The sequence below is a fragment of the Dendrobates tinctorius genome, unplaced genomic scaffold (genome assembly GCF_039654945.1).
Source record: "Dendrobates tinctorius isolate UK_male_01 unplaced genomic scaffold, ASM3965494v1 ptg000008l, whole genome shotgun sequence".
Classification (NCBI taxonomy): Eukaryota; Metazoa; Chordata; class Amphibia; order Anura; family Dendrobatidae; genus Dendrobates; species Dendrobates tinctorius.
The window spans coordinates 74,686,940-74,708,045 of NW_027361676.1; the positions used below are offsets into that span (position 1 = coordinate 74,686,940).

At 43.0% G+C, this 21,106-nt stretch overlaps 1 protein-coding gene across 1 annotated transcript in view; it reads left to right on the forward strand.

Moving 5' to 3' along the window:
* The window catches only part of LOC141092554 (cytochrome P450 4V2-like), a 143,278-nt gene that overhangs the window by 18,068 nt on the left and 104,104 nt on the right, over positions 1-21,106 (forward strand). Inside the window, exon 3 of the mRNA XM_073578812.1 lies at positions 10,973-11,058. Within this exon, the coding sequence (XP_073434913.1) occupies positions 10,973-11,058 (86 nt within the window). The remainder of the gene's footprint in view (positions 1-10,972; positions 11,059-21,106) is intronic.

Genomic DNA, 21,106 nt, shown 5'->3' on the forward strand with positions numbered 1-21,106 from the left:
TGAGAGCTGCATATGGTGGAAGTAGCGGTGGACAGGGCGGACTGAGAGAGGGTTGATGATGGTGATGGAGTTGGTGTTCTTTCTGATGGCCTAGAATCAGTCTTTCGTTGATATAACAGTGGGATTCCCTGACTGCTGTGGCCTTGCAATGACACCTCAACATTTGCTGCTGTGCTAACCGGTGGGCTTACAGTGGGGGAAACAATGTAGCGTTGCTGACTACCTTCGTTGTGATCAGTTGCACATGTGGCACTTGAGGTTTGGTGTTGTGTCCACGCTTGTAAGTGCATGCTGGTTAAATGTCTAAGCATGCAACTGGTATTCAAATTTTTCAGATTTTTCCCTCGGCTAAAGGTCTTTGCGCACTTCTTACAGATAACCTTGGCCTGATCATGAGGATTTTGTTCAAAAAAGTGCCACACTGCACTCTTCCTACTTTGGCAGACATTTTGCGGCCTAGCACGCTGTGATCTTTTGACCCTCTGGACAAGCTGTCCAGCAACTCTTTTGATGTTTGGAACCTGTCTTTGGAGTGCTCCGGGCCTGCCAGATAACAGCTGTTGCGATGTCGATGTCTGCTGTGGATGCTCCTCATCTGAGCTATTGGAAGCAGCACCCTCTTCCCCCAATGGATGCCAATCTGGGTCAACAACTGGGTCATCCATCACCTCCTCTTCTATGTCATGTGCACCTTTCTCTGTGTCACCGTGTATGGTGGTATAGTGTGCGGGAAGGGGCACCTGAGTCTCATCAGGGTCAAAATCTGGCTCTGTACACTGCGAGGACAATGTAGTGCTCTGAGTGAATGTACCAGCAGAATCATCCATCAGCGGCTGTGCATCAGTGCACTCCATGTCAGATTCATCTTGGCCTGGGTAATTCACCATTTGACTTGATAATCCAGGCATGGTATGTGAAAACAGCTCCATGGAGTAATCAGTAGTATGGCCTGCGTCATCCTTCAATCTTGGTTGGGGTGAAGGACACAAGGAAAGGTGTGGTTCATGAACATGAGCCTCCAATGACGACTCAGTGCTTTTACTTTTTACAACTGAAGAAGAGGAGGCGATAGAGCTGGAGGCTGAGTCAGCAATGTAAGACAAAACTTTTTCCTGATGCTCTGCCTTTAAAAGCGGTTTGCCAACTCCTAGAAAACTAAGCGTTCGAGTCCTTATGTAGCCAGACGATGACGCAGGGTCAGCACCTCCTGCATTCGGTCCTATTTTGCTCTTGCCACTACCATCAGATCCACCACCAACACCATCATTACCAGCTGCCAACCCCCGCCCAATTCCACGGCCTCTTCCACCAGCCTTCCTCATTTTTGGTAGAAATGTAGACAAAATCCAACAAACTATATAGTAATGTAAAACAAGGTACAAGGTGTCTATAGGACAGGGGAGTTTTAGAATTTCTGCACACACTTGTGGACAGTGGACACTTGTGGATTGTGTGCGGCCCACTGATATCTGAGCGCTATGTGACACGCTCGATGGCACAGCTGCCTGTGACCAAAGTGACGAGAGGATAATGGAGATTTTGAATCTCTGCGTACACTTGTGGACAGTGGACACTTGTGGATTGTGTGCGGCCCACTGATATCTGAGCGCTATGTGACACGCTCGATGGCACAGCTGCCTGTGACCAAAGTGACGAGAGGATAATGGAGATTTTGAATCTCTGCGTACACTTTTGGACACTGGACACTTGTGGATTGTGTGCGGCCCACTGATATCTGAGCGCTATGTGACACGCTCGATGGCACAGCTGCCTGTGACCAAAGTGACGAGAGGATAATGGAGATTTTGAATCTCTGCGTACACTTTTGGACAGTGGACACTTGTGGATTGTGTGCGGCCCACTGATATCTGAGCGCTATGTGACACGCTCGATGGCACAGCTGCCTGTGACCAAAGTGACGAGAGGATAAAGGAAATTTTGAATCTCTGCGTACACTTGTGGACAGTGGACACTTGTGGATTTTGTGCGGCCCACTGATATCTGAGCGCTATGTGACACGCTCGATGGCACAGCTGCCTGTGACCAAAGTGACGAGAGGATAATGGAGATTTTGAATCTCTGCGTACACTTGTGGACAGTGGACAATTGTGGATTGTGTGCGGCCCACTGATATCTGAGCGCTATGTGACACGCTCGATGGCACAGCTGCCTGTGACCAAAGTGACGAGAGGATAATGGAGATTTTGAATCTCTGCGTACACTTGTGGACAGTGGACACTTGTGGATTGTGTGCGGCCCACTGATATCTGAGCGCTATGTGACACGCTCGATGGCACAGCTGCCTGTGACCAAAGTGACGAGAGGATAATGGAGATTTTGAATCTCTGCGTACACTTGTGGACAGTGGACACTTGTGGATTGTGTGCGGCCCACTGATATCTGAGCGCTATGTGACACGCTCGATGGCACAGCTGCCTGTGACCAAAGTGACGAGAGGATAATGGAGATTTTGAATCTCTGCGTACACTTTTGGACAGTGGACACTTGTGGATTGTGTGCGGCCCACTGATATCTGAGCGCTATGTGACACGCTCGATGGCACAGCTGCCTGTGACCAAAGTGACGAGAGGATAATGGAGATTTTGAATCTCTGCGTACACTTGTGGACAGTGGACACTTGTGGATTGTGTGCGGCCCACTGATATCTGAGCGCTATGTGACACGCTCGATGGCACAGCTGCCTGTGACCAAAGTGACGAGAGGATAATGGAGATTTTGAATCTCTGCGTACACTTTTGGACACTGGACACTTGTGGATTGTGTGCGGCCCACTGATATCTGAGCGCTATGTGACACGCTCGATGGCACAGCTGCCTGTGACCAAAGTGACGAGAGGATAATGGAGATTTTGAATCTCTGTGTACACTTTTGGACACTGGACACTTGTGGATTGTGTGCGGCCCACTGATATCTGAGCGCTATGTGACACGCTCGATGGCACAGCTGCCTGTGACCAAAGTGACGAGAGGATAATGGAGATTTTGAATCTCTGCGTACACTTGTGGACAGTGGACACTTGTGGATTGTGTGCGGCCCACTGATATCTGAGCGCTATGTGACACGCTCGATGGCACAGCTGCCTGTGACCAAAGTGATGAGAGGATAATGGAGATTTTGAATCTCTGCGTACACTTTTGGACACTGGACACTTGTGGATTGTGTGCGGCCCACTGATATCTGAGCGCTATGTGACACGCTCGATGGCACAGCAGCCTGTGACCAAAGTGACGAGAGGATAATGGAGATTTTGAATCTCTGCGTACACTTTTGGACACTGGACACTTGTGGATTGTGTGCGGCCCACTGATATCTGAGCGCTATGTGACACGCTCAATCGCACAGCTGCCTGTGACCAAAGTGACGAGAGGATAATGGAGATTTTGAATCTCTGCGTACACTTGTGGACAGTGGACACTTGTGGATTGTGTGCGGCCCACTGATATCTGAGCGCTATGTGACACGCTCGATGGCACAGCTGCCTGTGACCAAAGTGACGAGAGGATAATGGAGATTTTGAATCTCTGCGTACACTTTTGGACAGTGGACACTTGTGGATTGTGTGCGGCCCACTGATATCTGAGCGCTATGTGACACGCTCGATGGCACAGCTGCCTGTGACCAAAGTGACGAGAGGATAATGGAGATTTTGAATCTCTGCGTACACTTTTGGACACTGGACACTTGTGGATTGTGTGCGGCCCAGTGATATCTGAGCGCTATGTGACACGCTCGATGGCACAGCTGCCTGTGACCAAAGTGACGAGAGGATAATGGAGATTTTGAATCTCTGCGTACACTTTTGGACACTGGACACTTGTGGATTGTGTGCGGCCCACTGATATCTGAGCGCTATGTGACACGCTCGATGGCACAGCTGCCTGTGACCAAAGTGACGAGAGGATAATGGAGATTTTGAATCTCTGCGTACACTTTTGGACACTGGACACTTGTGGATTGTGTGCGGCCCACTGATATCTGAGCGCTATGTGACACGCTCGATGGCACAGCTGCCTGTGACCAAAGTGACGAGAGGATAATGGAGATTTTGAATCTCTGCGTACACTTGTGGACAGTGGACACTTGTGGATTGTGTTCGGCCCACTGATATCTGAGCGCTATGTGACACGCTCGATGGCACAGCTGCCTGTGACCAAAGTGACGAGAGGATAATGGAGATTTTGAATCTCTGCGTACACTTTTGGACACTGGACACTTGTGGATTGTGTGCGGCCCACTGATATCTGAGCGCTATGTGACACGCTCGATGGCACAGCTGCCTGTGACCAAAGTGACGAGAGGATAATGGAGATTTTGAATCTCTGCGTACACTTGTGGACACTGGACACTTGTGGATTGTGTGCGGCCCACTGATATCTGAGCGCTATGTGACACGCTCGATGGCACAGCTGCCTGTGACCAAAGTGACGAGAGGATAATGGAGATTTTGAATCTCTGCGTACACTTTTGGACACTGGACACTTGTGGATTGTGTGCGGCCCACTGATATCTGAGCGCTATGTGACACGCTCGATGGCACAGCTGCCTGTGACCAAAGTGACGAGAGGATAATGGAGATTTTGAATCTCTGCGTACACTTGTGGACAGTGGACACTTGTGGATTGTGTGCGGCCCACTGATATCTGAGCGCTATGTGACACGCTCGATGGCACAGCTGCCTGTGACCAAAGTGACGAGAGGATAAGGGAGATTGGATTGCTTTTAAAAAAGCAGTTTGCGGAGCAGTGGGTAAACAGCAATGCCAGCGTGTCAGGAAGCCTTAAAAGGCAGCCCAACAACCAACACCACTGATACACCACAATATAGCCTCCCCTTGCACTGCACACACAGTGACTTGTGTGTTGTGCAGGCCAAATCGCTAGCAGCAGAAGCAGTTTTTTTGTCTTCTTCCCTGCCTAACGCTCTCCCTACAGAATCAGCAGCAACCTCTCCCTATACTAAGATCGGCAGAAGTAAGATGGCGGTCGGCGTGCACGCCCTTTTATACCCCCTGTGATGCCCCCCAAAGCAAGCCAATCACTTGCATGCCCTTCTGAAAGATGGTGGTGACCCGTGCCTATGTCACCACGTTGCCCACAGTGTCCGTGGATCCTGATTGGCTGAAAAAGAGCGCAAAACAAACTTTTGAAACGCGACTTTGGCGCGTAAGTCGCCGACCTCGTGGCCGACCTCATCCTAGGGTCGGGTTTCGTTTCATGAAACCCGACTTTGCCAAAAGTCGGAGACTTTTGAATTTTTTCGACCCGTTTCGCTCAACTCTAGTTATAAAGTATTCTAATTTACTGAGATAATGACTTTTGGGTTTTCATTGGCTGTAAGCCATAATCATCAACATTAATAAAAATAAACACTTGAAATAGATCACTCTGTTTGTGATGACTCTATATAATATATGAGTTTCACTTTTTGTAATGAAGAACTGAAATAAATTAACTTGTTGATGATATTCTAATTTACTGAGAAGCACTTGTAATTCTGTCACTCTCTACTCTCAGAGACATTAGCTCACTGTTCTTATAGTACATCGGTATTGAAAACATAAAATATGAAGGCAAGCTACAAAATGAAAAACTTTTCATCTTATTTTCCTTTTTAGACATCTGTTGTGTTCTTGACATTGGATTATAACATTTTGTTCCAGGAAACATTATCACTGACAACTTCAACGAAATTGTCAATTGCAAGTGAAGACATAATTACCAAGTGACACAAATAGATGAGAGAACACTTATTTGGCCCTTGATATCAATTGATTATATTAAAGTCTGGTTTGGGCAGGTGTGTGTTAAAATATAAGATCTCCTAGATTAAAATCTCCTAATCTTGGTTGTTTATTTTTCTGGTAGAGTTGAAGTCACGATTTCTTTGATTAAAGTGATGCTTTTATGGAGATGATTATTAAATTGTTCAAATGTAACTAAAAGAGCAAATATCACCAGTCTTAGGCTTCTGTGAGGGGGATCATAAAGAGTGGATATGGAATCCTAGAGGACACATACTAGCCCTTGTACAGTGGGTATGGAAAGTATTCAGACCCCTTTAAATTTTTCACTTTTTGTTTCATTTCAGTCATTTGGTAGATTCAAAAAAGTTCATTTTTTTCTCATTAATGTACACTCTGCACCCCATGTTGACTGAAAATAAACAGAAATGTAGAAATTTTTAAAAAGATAAAAACTGAAATATGACATGGTCATAAGTATTCAGACCCTTTGCTCAGTATTGAGTAAAACCACCCTTTTGAGTTAGTACAGCCATGAATCTTCTTGGGTTTCCTTGGGTTTTTCACACCTGGATTTGGGGATCCTCTGTCATTATTCCTTGCAGATCCTCTCCAGTTCCATAAGGTTGGATGATGAACGTTGGTGGACAGCCATTTTCAGAGTTGTTCTGAAGCCACTCCTTTGTTATTTTAGCTGTGTGCTTAGGGTCATTGTCTTGTTGGAAGGTTACTCTTGGCCAAGTCTGAGGTCCAGAGCACTCTCCAAGAGGTTTTCATCCAGGATATCTCTGTACTTGGCCGTATTCATCTTTCCTTCAATGGCAACAAGTCGTCCTTCCCTGCAGCTGAAAAACACCCCCATAGCATGATACTGCCACCACCATGTTTCACTGTTGGGATTGTATTAGGCAGGTGATGAGCAGTGCCTGGTTTTCTCCACACAAACCACTTTGAAGGAGCAGATCCATTTCAAGGAGGATCACAAGGAAATAGACAGCATGTGACTTAAATATGAGTGTCTGAGCAAAGGATCTGAATACTTATGACCATGTGATATTTTCGTTTTTCTTTTTTAATAAATTTGGAAAAATTTCTACATTTCTGTTTTTTGCAGTTAAGATGGCGTACAAGTGTAATATTTAAACAAATACTTTCCATACCCACTGTACAAAGGCCAGTATGTGTCCCCTAGGATGTGTAAAGAGACATATTAAACCTGCTGGAGTGCGTTGTGATTACAGCAAAACGTCTGTGATTACAAGGCAGAGTAAAAGTGAGTGTGTGGATTGGGTTGAAGTAGTTGACCAAGTTAGATTTTAGGAAAACCCAACACGGGCTTTTATTTTTGGAGGGATTTGCAGGTTTGGTAGTGGGACAAATCCTTCCCTTCACTTAGGGTTTTTGGAGTGGCCCTATGTCGACGATATAGGGGCTGGATTAAAGGTGATCAAGGGCAGGAAATTCCCCACAGGCCTGATGTTCCCTACCCCTGCTGTAGAGCTACGGTTTAACCCTAGCCTATCTGGCTTTGCTACAATATACATACACACATTTCCATATATAATATACACATACAAATAATTCTACATACATAAACTAACACGAATACATACATATACACTAGCATGCATACATATATTCACATACATATACACAAACAAATATACTGTACATATGCAGATGCATACAATTCCAACTACATATACACATATTGGGGATGCTTTTATATCCAAGGATTGGAATAGGCAGCCAGCCATGCAGTGCCATTATACAAAGGATCTTTTACCTAGTGTATAGTGTCAGTGTACTGGTAATGCAGTGATCACCGATGACATTATACATAGGAGTTCTGTGTATAGTGTACAGGTGATAGAGTAATGACCAGTCACGTTATACACAGGATCTCTGTATATAGTGTGTAACGCCTGTGGGTTTCTACCTTGTTTCTCCGGCGTTACTCTGCATGTCTCTGCTTTAACCCTTTGCTCCTCTCCCCTTAACTGGCAGGGATACTGTTGTCTGTTACCTGTATGGATGCTGCTCAGTTCCCTGCTCCGCTGCGTAGCTGTACATGTGTTGTGATGTCTTTGCTCTGCTGCATGACCATCCGCATGTGTGGTCCCTGGCTGCCGTTGTGGAAGCTATCCGTGGCTTGCAAGGTCCTCTGCAGTTGGTGCATAACTTTCCACGTGTGTTCAGGCTTGCAGCCACTGCCAGGTGCCCTAAGCCTCAGTGCCTGTGCTGACTGTGCTGTAATGGTTTCTGTTTGTGCTTAGGGTGCATGCTGCCACACCTTCCTTGCTTTAATTAGGGTTAATGTGTGCACCTGAGTTGCTTTCCCCAGCCTATTGCTGAAGGGCAGCTTCTATATAAAGATATGTCCATAGGAACGTTTTTTTGTCTGCGTCGAAAAGACTGATGGTGACGAAAACTGAGCATGCTCGGAATAATTTCTCTCTCCTTTCCAGAGTTCTGTTCCTTTAAATTTCAGACACAGGCTGCTGCGACGGATCCGGCTAAAAAACGGGTCCAGTGCATCAGTTTTTGCAATCTGCACTGCATCCGTTTTTTCCACACTTTGACGGATTGTGACTGAAGCAAAAAGACTGAAGTCTGAAACGGGCCTTACTCACTTTCTTACAATAGTTTCATCATTACAGAAGTTTATATGGAGTTTAAAGTGGTACATGGCCCACAATTCTCTAGCTATGCCTGATAATTATTCCTTATTTGGGTACTGTATACACTGTTCTTCTGGAACCATGGACACAGTCTGTCATCTCAAAAACACTAACTACACTTTCAATTAGGGGACTAAAGCCATAATAAAATTGGTGAAATAATCATTAACTTTGATATTCAATAAAAGCTGGTTTTCTGATAAGCAAATGAGGGGACCACAAGCGCTCCATGGACTCTCTCAATTACTATGCTTGGCCATTTCCTCATATGTAAAATGACAGCGCTGACTTGGCCAGTGTGAGTGCTGTCAGAAAAAAAAAGCTTCAGCGTGTGAACACACAACGCTACTGCAGGATCCAGTTTAGTACTTTCCCATCTTTGCTGCACTTGCTCGATGCTCATAATTAGAATAATCATATTAATGATTGTCCTGTGAGCATAGAATTGTAATCGGCTTCTCTAAACAGGCTATTAGACAAAAACCGTATATGAAAGCCAACTGGTCATCTTATGTCAGCTGCAATCCACTGGTTTAATGTACTATAATGATGTGATTACCGTCTAGTGGGACCAAAGTCTCAGAGGAGGGATTGGACATCTATTAACCCTATTCTTTGCCTTCAATGATAGCACTTTTGTCCAGCCATCAGATGTGACCCAGGAACACTACAATTAATAAGTTAGTACCTGTCACACTGTCATATTCAATTCCTTTGTTACTGGCTCTGTCTTATGAGTGAACTAAAGGAAATTTCTCATTGTACCCTTGACCATTTGACTTTATGACTTTATTAGCAATTCAGATACAGCCTTTTATTTGTTGTGAAAAAAACATAATAAAGCTAAAAGCATTAGTTTTTTAGTTAATAACAATAATAATAAATTTTATTTCTATAGCGCCAACATATTCTGCAGCACTTTACATTTCAGAGGGGACTTGTACAGACTATAGACATTGCAGCATAACAATAATCACATAGATCATAACAGATACCAAGAGGAATGAGGGCCCTGCTCGCAAGCTTACAATCTATGAGGAAAAAAGGGGAGACACGAAAGGTGGGTGGTAACAATTGCCCTGATTGTTTGGATCAGCCATAATGCTAAGTGTGTAACAGTACAGACACAGAGGGCTGACAGACGCATAAAGCATGTGGGAACATGATGCGGGGAACCTGGTTATGGTAAAACTTTTGACTGTGCCACACAGGGATAGTTAGGTTAATGTGTTGAGGCAGTAGGCCAGTCTGAATAAATGCGTTTTCAGGGAACGCTTAAAATTGTAGGGATTGGGGACTACTCGTATTGACCTGGGAAGTGCATTCCAAAAAATTGGCGCAGCACGTGTATAGTCTTGGAGACAGGAGTGGGAGGTTCTGATTATTGAGGATGCTAACCTCAGGTCATCAGCAGGATGGATGGCATGGGTTGGGTGGTAGATTGAAACGAGGGAGGAGATGTAGGGTGGTGCTGAGCCATGGAGTGCTTTGTGGGTGAGGGTAATAAGTTTGTACTGGATTCTGGAGTGGATAGGTAGCCAGTGTAAGGACTGGCACAAGGTAGAGGCATCGGTGTAACGACTGGCGAGGAATATGATCCTGGCTGCAGCATTCAAGACAGATTGGAGTGGGGAAAGTTTGGAAAGAGGGTGTCCAATTAGAAGAGAGTTACAATAGTCCAGACGAGAATGAATAAGAGAAACAGTAAGAGTTTTTGCGGAGTCAAAGGTAAGCAAAGGTCGAATTCTAGAAATGTTTTTGAGATGCAGATAACAAGAGCGAGCCAGTGATCGGATGTGGGGGGTGAATGAAAGCTCGGAGTCAAGTATGACCCCAAGACAGTGGGCATGTTGCTGGGGAGTAATAGTGGAACCACACACAGAAATGGCAATGTCGGGTATAGGTACATTAGTAGAGGGAGGAAACACAAGGAGTTCAGTCTTTGACAGGTTCAGTTTCAGATATAGTGAGGACTTGATGTTAGACACAGCGTTTAGACAATCGCTGGTGTTTTCTAAAAAGGCGGGCGTGATGTCAGGAGAGGAAGCATATAATTGGGCGTCATCAGCATAGAGATGGTACTGGAAACCAAATCTACTGATTGTTTGACCAATGGGGGCGGTGTACAGTTAAATACATACAGCCATCTCAATGGCTTCCTGTTTATTAGCCTGACCCACTTTTGTCCACAGTCTGAATCTACTGAAACACAACATAACTAAATACAATATTTGCAATACCTGCTTTTAGTATGTTATTCGTGCTGTTGAATAAAAACTATATACGGTAGTAGAAAGATCTGTGCCCAAACTAACCTATCAATGATCAGTTCCATACCGAACAGTTGTTTTGGTATAATAGCATTTCATTTCATGCTATGTCTATTTATGTGGTCTCCTAAACGCTTATTGTCATCATGTAGTATGCCGGTTATTCATTAATAAGTTCTGTTATGGTGACTTTTTTGTATTTGGGACATTTATCAATTTGTATTCTCTTGTCACATGCTATCATTTTTGGCATTCTATAGCCTATATTGAACACATCAAAGCATATGGACAAGGCATACCCATACAAGTTTCTTCATCCATGGCTTGGCACAGGACTACTTACCAGGTATGTTATTATACATTTTATCTCAGAATATTAGCAGTTGTAGAGCTGTGCATTTAAAGTGAATTTGTCACCAGGTTTTTCCTACCTAATCTGATGGCAAATGCCTGCAAGGAGAGATAATCAAATCTGAAACATAACTTTTAATATGCTGAAAAGAAACTAGAATAAAACCAGCATAGACAATGATCACCAATGATTATAACCATATAAAGTGCAAGTGCTCAGTAAACCAGTGCTCGTATAAAAGGTTTGATCTCACCAATTATGAACCACTCTTGTCCATGCAGGATTGTTGGAGCTGGATATGACCAGGGACCATGTCTGTCATACATTGTCATGCCTCATGTATTGTGCACTGCAGTACCCATGTGGAGTACTGTTTTGCTAATACCCCAAAAGAAAATGTAGCCCACCCTTTGTGTTTCTTCCTCTATATAAATGATTTTTCAGGGAAGTAAATGTACTATAAGGGAAGACGGGGTTAAGAAAAAAAGGGAGTTCCTGTGAAGCGATGGTCGGGGGACCACCACAATGCAGGGGGACTACGGTACTCAAGATGAGGTGCAAACAACAAAGGCTTAATTTATTTACAGGCAAGAAATGCAGTGTTAGGAAAGTGTAAACAGGGGTATGCAATGACATAAAACAAATGGGCCGTACAAATGTCATGGTGCACCAACTATTACAGATCAGTGTATTCTTTCAAAAGGCACAATAAAGTACAGTATGCTGCTACTCTATCTATATCCTGACTGGCCACTGCTACTTCGTCCACACGGCTACCATGCTCTGTCTATTGCAGCCTATCCTAAGCCCTAAACATGTGTGCCCACGGGGTTAACACTCACGGTAAAGTTGATGTCTCAGTTCCTTCCTGGGGGCCCCCTGCAGTTTTCTGCAAGATGATGCTATGTCCTCCCTGGAAACTCTGTGCAACGTGGTCTTGTCCTTGTGTGACGATTCCGAACCTGTTCCTAGAAACGGTGAACTCCCTCTTCTGAATTCCTTCCTTCCTCGCAGTAACACAGGAAAACCACCTTCGTTATCCCCAGAAGGGTATACACAATCCCACAGGTTCAGTCAGTTCTAAGCTGCAGACTCCCAGCTCCAAACACTCACTGGGAAAACAGCCCCTCCCCTCTCCATAGCTGGAAGAGCAAACCAAAGCAGGCTTTTTAAGGGTAGAATCGAATGTACCATCGCAACAGCCAAGGGGGTGCTGTCTCTTAAAGGGGTAGCATGTCTCTGCTGTCCATAGCAATGTCAGCCCCTTACACCTGCAAAAGCAGGAGATTTGACACATGGGTCTACCAGGTCATGTTAGAACCTCCAAATAGAGAAGTGGTCAGATGTTGCATCACAATCAGTGAAAACTTAAATATGTTGTGCCCACACTCTTAACAATCCAGCATCTAATATAATTTCCAGTAACTGGACTGCGTATCTGACGTGGCCCATGTGACCTCTAATATGCAGTTTCCAATCGTTGAACCACAGTAGTTACGTGGCTTCCTGCGCTTGAAGCGCACATGTGAGCTGGATCATGTCACTTCCTGGCTATGGAGCGCACATCACACTCAAAACTGCCCCATATGGCAATCATAAGGGGAACTCCCCCAATAGTACCAGAGAGCTTCTAGTTGAAGTCCTTTCCTATAAATGGCTAATCACACATGTTAACCCCATAAATGGGGGTGTCATTATAATGTTGTGGGAGGAAGGGACCAAAATTAAGTGTTGCAATGGCAATGGATACATTTAGAAAGGTCAAATTGCTTAAAAATAAACTTGTTTCAGAAAGCTGTACCTCAAAAAGCAGAATATAATTCACAAAAGGGATTGTTAAAATATCAATATCATGGCAGAAAAATCAATAATAAGAGGCGGGGGAAGGAGGAGGAAGACAAACCTATGTGTTCTGCCCTGTCCTGCTCCAGTTCGAGAATTAACGAGAGTAACGAGAGTTTGACCCTGTGAATGCAACTTCTTTTAGTCCATCTCTGGCATTTGGAAGTCACGCAACCCCTTTAACAATAAACCTAGTCAAGTCAGTAACTTTACCAAAGGATGATAGTGAAAAAAAACAAACTAATGGAGGTTCCAAACTAACTGGTCAATATCATTACTGAAATCTCATCAAATATTGCAGGGAATTAAAAATGGGCTTTGAATGCACAAACAAAATCCATCAAAAAAGGCAAAATAACCTATAAAAAATTAGAAAGAAATGTCCCCAGAAAATGTTAGAAAGTAATAGTTATCAGTTAAGCCCATTAAAAATACCAGGTTTTAAAGCTTGGAGAGACCTACTATGTATACAGAAGAACAGGCTAGTTCTTAAAAAATAAGTGTTCATATTGTGATCATGATAATGCAATGACTGTGCTGAAACTTTGTCTTAGTTGACGGAAGGTTCCTAAAATATTCAGAAAGTTGTGTTACCGAACAACTAAAGCAAAAGTTTTCTTATTAAACGATGAATAAGGATGAAATGCTTTAACAAACAAAAAAGTTAGAAAGTATGTATCCTATCCTCAAAAAGCAGCAAAGCAGCAAACATAAATCTGTATGTATCTGATGAACATGTGTGTTATAACTACAGTATAAACCGGGACTACATCAATAATTATTTGTGTTGCTGGTGGATCCATTGCTCAATTTGAGACACTTTGTAAACAATGAAGTGCGGATAGAAAGTGGGGTTTTAAAAGCCCTGTGCCTTGAGCATAGAACCTAATACATAATGCAGATTGCCTACTCCTAGACATACAAGCACATCCAATTTTTGGATTTAGCCCAAATATAACATATAACTAGCTGAAGAACCCGACATTGCCCAGGCATAGTAACTAACTGTGGTTAGTTATAACAAATTATAATGATTATATATATATACATATATATATATAAAGCTGAGTGTATAGCCCTGCCCACTTCACATAGCCACACTCACTCTAATATCCCACATCATCCCGTCAGCCAGAGCCACTGGACTACTACCCCAAATATCCCACATCATCTCGTCAAAGCCACCGGACTACTACCCCTAATATCCCACATTGTCTCGTTAGCCAGAGCCACCGGACTACTACCACTAATATCCCACATCATCCTGTCAGAGCCAACAGACTACTACCCCTAATATCCCACATCATCCCGTCAGCCAGAGCCACTCGACTACTACCCTTAATATCTCACATCAACGTGTCAGCCAGAGCCACCGGACTACTACCCCTAATATCCCACATCATCCCATCAGCCAGGGCCACCGGAATACTACCCCTAATATACGACATCATCCCGTCAGCCATAGCCACCAGACTGCTACCACTAATATCCCACATCATCCTGTCAGAGCCACTGGACTAACACTCCTAATATCCCACATCATCCCGTCAGAGCCACCGGAATACTAGCCCTAATATCCCACAGCATCCCATCAGTCAGAACCACCGGACTACTACCAATAACATCCCACATCATCCTGTTAGAGCAACTGGACTACTACCACTAATTTCCCACATCACTCCATCATAGACACCAGAGTACTACACCTAATATTCCACGTTATCCTGTTAAAGCCACCGGACAACTACCCCAATATCCCATATCATCCCGTCAGCCAGAACCACTCGACTACTACCCTTAAAGGGAACCTGTCACCACACTAGGGCGTTTTTAAGTAAAAGAGCCACCTTCAGCAGCACTAAGGCTGCATTCTGTGAAGGTGGCTCTTATGTTTCTGATCCCTAGTAACACTGAAGTATTGACTTTTATAAATTGCGCCCCATACCTGTATTGAGTCCCAGAGGTATGGCGTCTCCCCCTGTGTCTGCCGCCTCCTAGTCGTTCATCATCAGCCTCTTGCATCTGTGCGCTGCCTCCTGGGTTGCTGTTACATGTCCGGCACCTGCACTTTGTGCCAATAGTTCTAGGGCATGTGCAGTGCTCGCTGCCTGGGAACTGACCTCAGGCTATCGCGCCTGCGTGTTGCTGAGGCCCCAGATCCCGCCACGCAGTGTGTTATGAGGTATTCACACTGTGGGTCTGGGAATCTGGCGCCTGCGCAGTGAGCATCTATAGCTGCACCTGTTTCCATCTCCCTCCTCTTTCTCGTTCCTCCCTCGGCAGCGTCTGATGAGCTGACCTGCCAGTGAACTGCATGTGGGGAGCTCAGCTCATCAGACTCTGCCGAGTTTATATATATAGAGATTATAATAAGTCTTTGCCTAAAGGAGCCATTGCCTGGACATGAGAAAGCAATAAATTTAGATTGTGAGCCTCATCGGGGACAGTGATGATAATGTATGCAAACTGTAAAGCGCTGCGGAATATGTTAGCGCTATCTAAAAATAAAGATTATTATTATTATTAAAGTAATATACTGAAGAGCTTTCTCTGCAGACTGTATATATACAATATACAGTGGGTGAAATAAGTATTGAACACATCACCAATTTTCTAAGTAAATAGGTACTATTGACATGAAATTCTCACTAGATATTGGTAATAACCCATCCTATCCACACAGGCAAAGAAATCAAACCATAGGTATCTATAAATTAAGTTATATGTAATAAATAATGAGAAATGAAAGAAGGAAAAAAGGGTTGAACACGTTTATTGTAATTCAATTAATACAAAAGCCTTTGTTGGTGATGACAGCTTCAAGACTCCTGCTGTATGGAGAAACTAGTCACATGCATTGCTCAGGTGTGATTTTGGCCCATTCTTTCTCTTTAAATTCTGAAGGTTTCCGTGGGCTTCTTCTATGAGCTCTGAGCTTTAGTTCCTCCAATAAATTTTCTATTGAATTCAGGTCAGTTGATTGCCTGGGCCATTCTTGCAGTTTTATTTTCTTTCTCTGAAATCAATTCAGTGTTACCTTGGCTGTGTGTTTGGGATCATTGTATTGCTGAAATAACCACCCTCATTTCATCTTCATAATCCTGGTAAATTTTTAGCAAGAATGTATCAGTATATTTGTCCGTTCATCCTTCCTTCAATCATGTGAAAGTTGCCAGTGCCGTATGATGAAAATCAGCGCCACACCATGATGTTTCTACCTCCAAATGTTAGTGTTGGTATGTTGTTTTTGTTATATGCAGTGCCTTTTGGTCTCTAAACATGGTATATATGTTTAGCAATGGAGTCTTGCGTTGTGAGTGTGCATACAGACCACAGGTGTTGAGTGCATTATTTATAGTTCTCTTAGAAGCAATTGTATCTGCTAATGCCAGGTCTTAATGTAGCTCTTCACAGGTGATCCTGATAATTCTTTTCACTTTCACTTTCTGTCTGAAATCATGTGATGGGCGAACTCCTGGATGTTTGGGTCAGGCAGGTTCGACCAAAGAGTTAAAAAAAGTTTGATTCAGGTACCAGAACAGTACTGCAACCCTCAGCTGTTAGCTTTATCATGGCTGGTTATCAAGAATAGATGGTTCCTCCTCTACTGTACCTGTTAACTGTCATTTTTTAATTACATTTCAAACTCTGGAAAGAGTAACTTGAAACACTTTGCTATCTTCTTATTTCTTTTCCTGCTTTGTGGGCCTCCACCATCTTTATTTCCAGAGAGCTAGGCAGCTGCATAGAAGAACCCATGGCTGCTGTTTTTTTGGTACAAGGTTAGGGGAGGCTGGGCTTTTATAAAGCTTGAAAATTTCCATCACCTGGCCTTTCCTAGCGATTACAGTGAACAAGTCATAATCCTATCAGGCTAATTAAGGTCTGAATCCTTGGTCAAAGTTATCTGACACACAAATCTCTAAGGGTTCGCAAACTTTTGCATTGGCCAATTTTCCTTCTTGTAATTTTTAAAATATAAAAGATAAATATATATATATATATACTGTGCATACTGTATATATGTATGTATACATATATATACTGTATATATATATATATATATATATATATATATAGCCTAAAATAGAAAATGTGTCATCTTTAACTTTGGCCCTCAGAGATCTTTTCATCTTCAACTTGCTTAACAATAATAGTGATTTTGGCCAAGGGTGCCCAAACTTTTACATGCCACTGTGTAACTTGTATTTTATATATTATATGAAATAGTCTTTACTTAAAGGTACCAATTACAATCTGTGTGCAGTCACACTGAATATGTCGGTGTTTTATAAATGACAGGACATTTATTTTGTAAACTTTTTGAGTAGTTGAAATGACCAAGAGGCAGAGGCGTAGCTAGGATTTCATCTTGGGGGGGGGCGAAAAAATCTGAGTGGGCCTCTAACCAGGTACGTGGTGCACTCTAATTGTGAGCATAGGGGAACATCAGCAGATGACCGCAATGTGATTAAAAATAAATCTATATACAAAATTGAACACTGATATTACTACATGGAGACCATATAGTGGTAGATACCAGTCCTACAGACCATATAAGCAATCACAGTTGACCTTATACATGGGGACTTACAGCTGACGTTCTTTCTGATTGAGTCGGTCACTTTTCCTGTCTTTTCTATCTGGCCCAGACCGACATGACAACTTCTTCCAACCAGGACTCGTCTGCAGAGATTACAACATGACATTTGACTTCTCACATTTCCTGCACCGTCCATATCTATGCCCAACCTGTGCAAGCTACTCATTCTGCTGATACTGAGCAGCTGCTGCCGTATGTGTCCCTATTACTGCACCTGCTGTATAGTACAATAACAACTCCTCTTACCGCCCCACATAACAATGCCACCACTGTGCCCCTTAGTAATAATGCCATCACTATGTTCTCTACTGTACATAGTAAAATTCTCCCCTAAAAAATATTAATGCCCTGTGCTAGAGTCCTCCACATTTTGTCCCTGAAAAGTAATAATACCCCATTATGCAACTTTGATGGTCACAATACTCCGAGTGCCCCTATAACAATAATGCTTAGGTGCCCACTTAACATTTAATAATGTCCCTGAGTCCCCCATGTACAGTAACAATGGCCCCAGCATCGCTGATGTCAGCAGGCATTCATGTGATTTTGGCTTCTCTCAATTCTCTTCTATTGAGATAAACCAAACCTATCTAGTCGCTACATGTACAAAGCAAACATGGTCGCATGACCGCCTGATAACACCAGTGATATTGGGGGCTCTTACAGCAGGCACTCCCTGTCATGATTTGGCAGCCTACAGTCACATAAAGTGACTACAGACATTTATTCCAAGCCTTTATTAACTTTATAATAATAAATTGCTTATTATTAAAGCACCACTCCAGCGGGGGTTTTTTTCTCACCGCTGGAGTGGTGCTTTAAGCACGAGTCCTCTGCCCCAGTCATATACTCATCCTCTGGCGCATTCACAGTTTTTTGGCAACGCTTCAGTCCCGCGGCTCAAACTTGTGAGTGCAGCTTGTGACTGGCCAGAAGATAGAAGCTACATCACAAGTGTTCAATGTAAGTCTATGAAAGAAAGAAAGAGGTGAAAATGAGGCCAGAAAAATGCTTTCATAGACCCACATTGATTGGAGACCTCTGCTCTGCTCCATGAAACACTGGGGCAGCAGACAGGTCACAAACTGCAGGAGATGGAGCCGAGCTGAGGCAAAAACAGATGAAAACGCCGGAAGGTGAGTATCACTTGGTAGAGGTCTTGGATTTTAAGGCGCCATTGCAGCTGTGAAAAAAAAGCTGGAGTGGTGCTTTAAAGAGAACTTGTCACCTCCTGGGATGTATATGACCTATTAACCCCTTTCTGACATTGGACGACCTATCCCGTCCATGTGACCTGGGCCCGTATGACCGTGGACGGGATAGTACATCATCACGATCAGCTGACGGGAGGAGCGCAGCTGATCGCGGCCGGGTGTCAGCTGATTATCACAGCTGACACCCGGTACTATGTGCCAGGATCTGTCACAGACCGCCCCCGGCACATTAACCCCTCCCCTAAACAGTGATGTCCCACAGTGGGACACAGTAATAAACTAAAAGAAAAAACAAGTGTAAAAATAATTTAAAAAAAATTCCTAAATAACTAAAAAAAATATAATTCTTTTTTTTGTAAATAAAAAATAAAAAATAAAAGTACACATATTTAGTATCCACGCATCCGTAAAAACCCGCCCTATAAAACTGACCCACTAGTTAACCCCTTTAGTGAACCCTTTAAAAAAAAAATCAAGGCAGAAAACAAATGCTTTATCATCATACCGCTGAACAAAAAGTGCAATAACACGCGATCAAAAAAACAAATATAAATAAACATGGGACCTCTGAAAACGTCATCTTGTCACGCAAAAAATGAGCTGCCATACAGTGTCATCAGCGAAAAAAAGTTATAGCTCGCAGAATAAAGCGATGCAAAAATAATTATTTTTTATATAAAATTATTTTTATTGTATAAAAGCGCCAAAACATAAAAAAATGATATAAATGTGGTATCGCTGTAATCGTACTGACCCGAAGAATAAAACCGCTTTATCAATTTTACCACACACGGATTGGTGTAAATGCCCCCAAAAGAAATTCATGAAATGCTGGTTTTTGTTCAATCTGTGTCCCAAAAATCGGAATAAAAAGCGATCAAAAAATGTCACGTGCCTGAAAATGGTACCAATAAAAATGTTAACTCGTCCCGCAAAAATAAGACCTCACATGACTCTGTAGGCCAAAATATGGAAAAATTATAACTCTCGAAATGTGGTGATGCAAAAACTATTTTTACAATAAAAAGCGTCTTTTAGCGTGTGACAGCTGCCAAGCATAAAACCCGCCGTAAATAGTAAATCAAACCCCCCTTTATCACCTCCTTAGTTAGGGAAAAATAAAAAAATAAAAAAATATTTATTTATTTCCACTTTCCCATTAAGGTTAGGGCTAGGGTTAGGACTGAGATTAGGGTTAGGGGTGTGTTGGGGTTAGGGTTGGAGTTAGAATTGGGGGGTTTCCACTGTTTGGGCACATCAGGAGCTCTCCAAACGCAACATGGCATCTGATCTCAATTCCAGCCAATTCTGCGTTGAAAAAGCCAAATGGTGCTCCATCCCATTCAAGCTCTGCCATGCACCCAAACAGTGGTTTACCCCCACATATGGGATATCAGCCTACTCAGGACAAATTGGACAACAACTTTTGGGGTCCAATTTCTCCTGTTACCCTAAAATAAAAAATTGGGGGCAAAAATATCATTTTTGTGGAAAAAAATATGATTTTTATGGCTCTATGTTATAAACTTTTGTGAATCACTTGGGGTTCAAAGTGCTCATCACACATCTAAATAAGTTGCTTGGGGGGGTCTAGTTTCCAAAATGGGGTCACTTATGAGTTTTCCACTGTTTAGGCACATCAGGGGCTCTCCAAATGCGATATGGCGTCAAGCCAATTCTGCGTTGAAAAAGTCAAACGGTGCTCATTCCCTTCCGAGCTCTGCCATGCACCCAAACAGTGGTTTACCCCCACATATCCAGTATCAGCATACTCAGGACAAATTGCACAATAACTTTTGGGGTCCTGTCTCCCTTGGGAAAATAAAAATTGAGAGTGAAAAGTTCATTTTTATGAAAAAATATTTTTTAATTGTACCGCTGTACGTTATAAACTTCTGTGAAGCCCTTGGGGGTTCAAAGTTCTCACCACATATCTAGATAAGTTCCTTGGGGGTCTAGTTTCCAAAATGGGGTCATTTGTGGAGGGTTTCCACTGTTTAGGCACATCAGGGGCTCTCCAAATGTGACATGGTGTTCGATCTCAAGTTCAGCCAATTTTGCATTGAATAAGTCAAACGGCGCTCCTTCCCTTCCGAGCTCTGCCATGCGCCAAACAGTGGTTCCCCCCCACATATCAGGTATCAGCATACTGAGGGCAAATTGCACAATAACTTTTGCAGTCCAATTTCTCCTGTTACCTTTGGTAACATAAAAAAATTGGACCTGAAGTAATATTTTTGTGAAAAAAATTAAATGTTCATTTTTTTTAAACATTCAAAATATTCCTGTGAAGCACCTGAAGGGTTACTAAACTTCTTGAATGTGGTTTTGAGTATCGTCAGGGGTGCGATTTTTAAAATGGTGTCACTTTTGGGTATTTTCT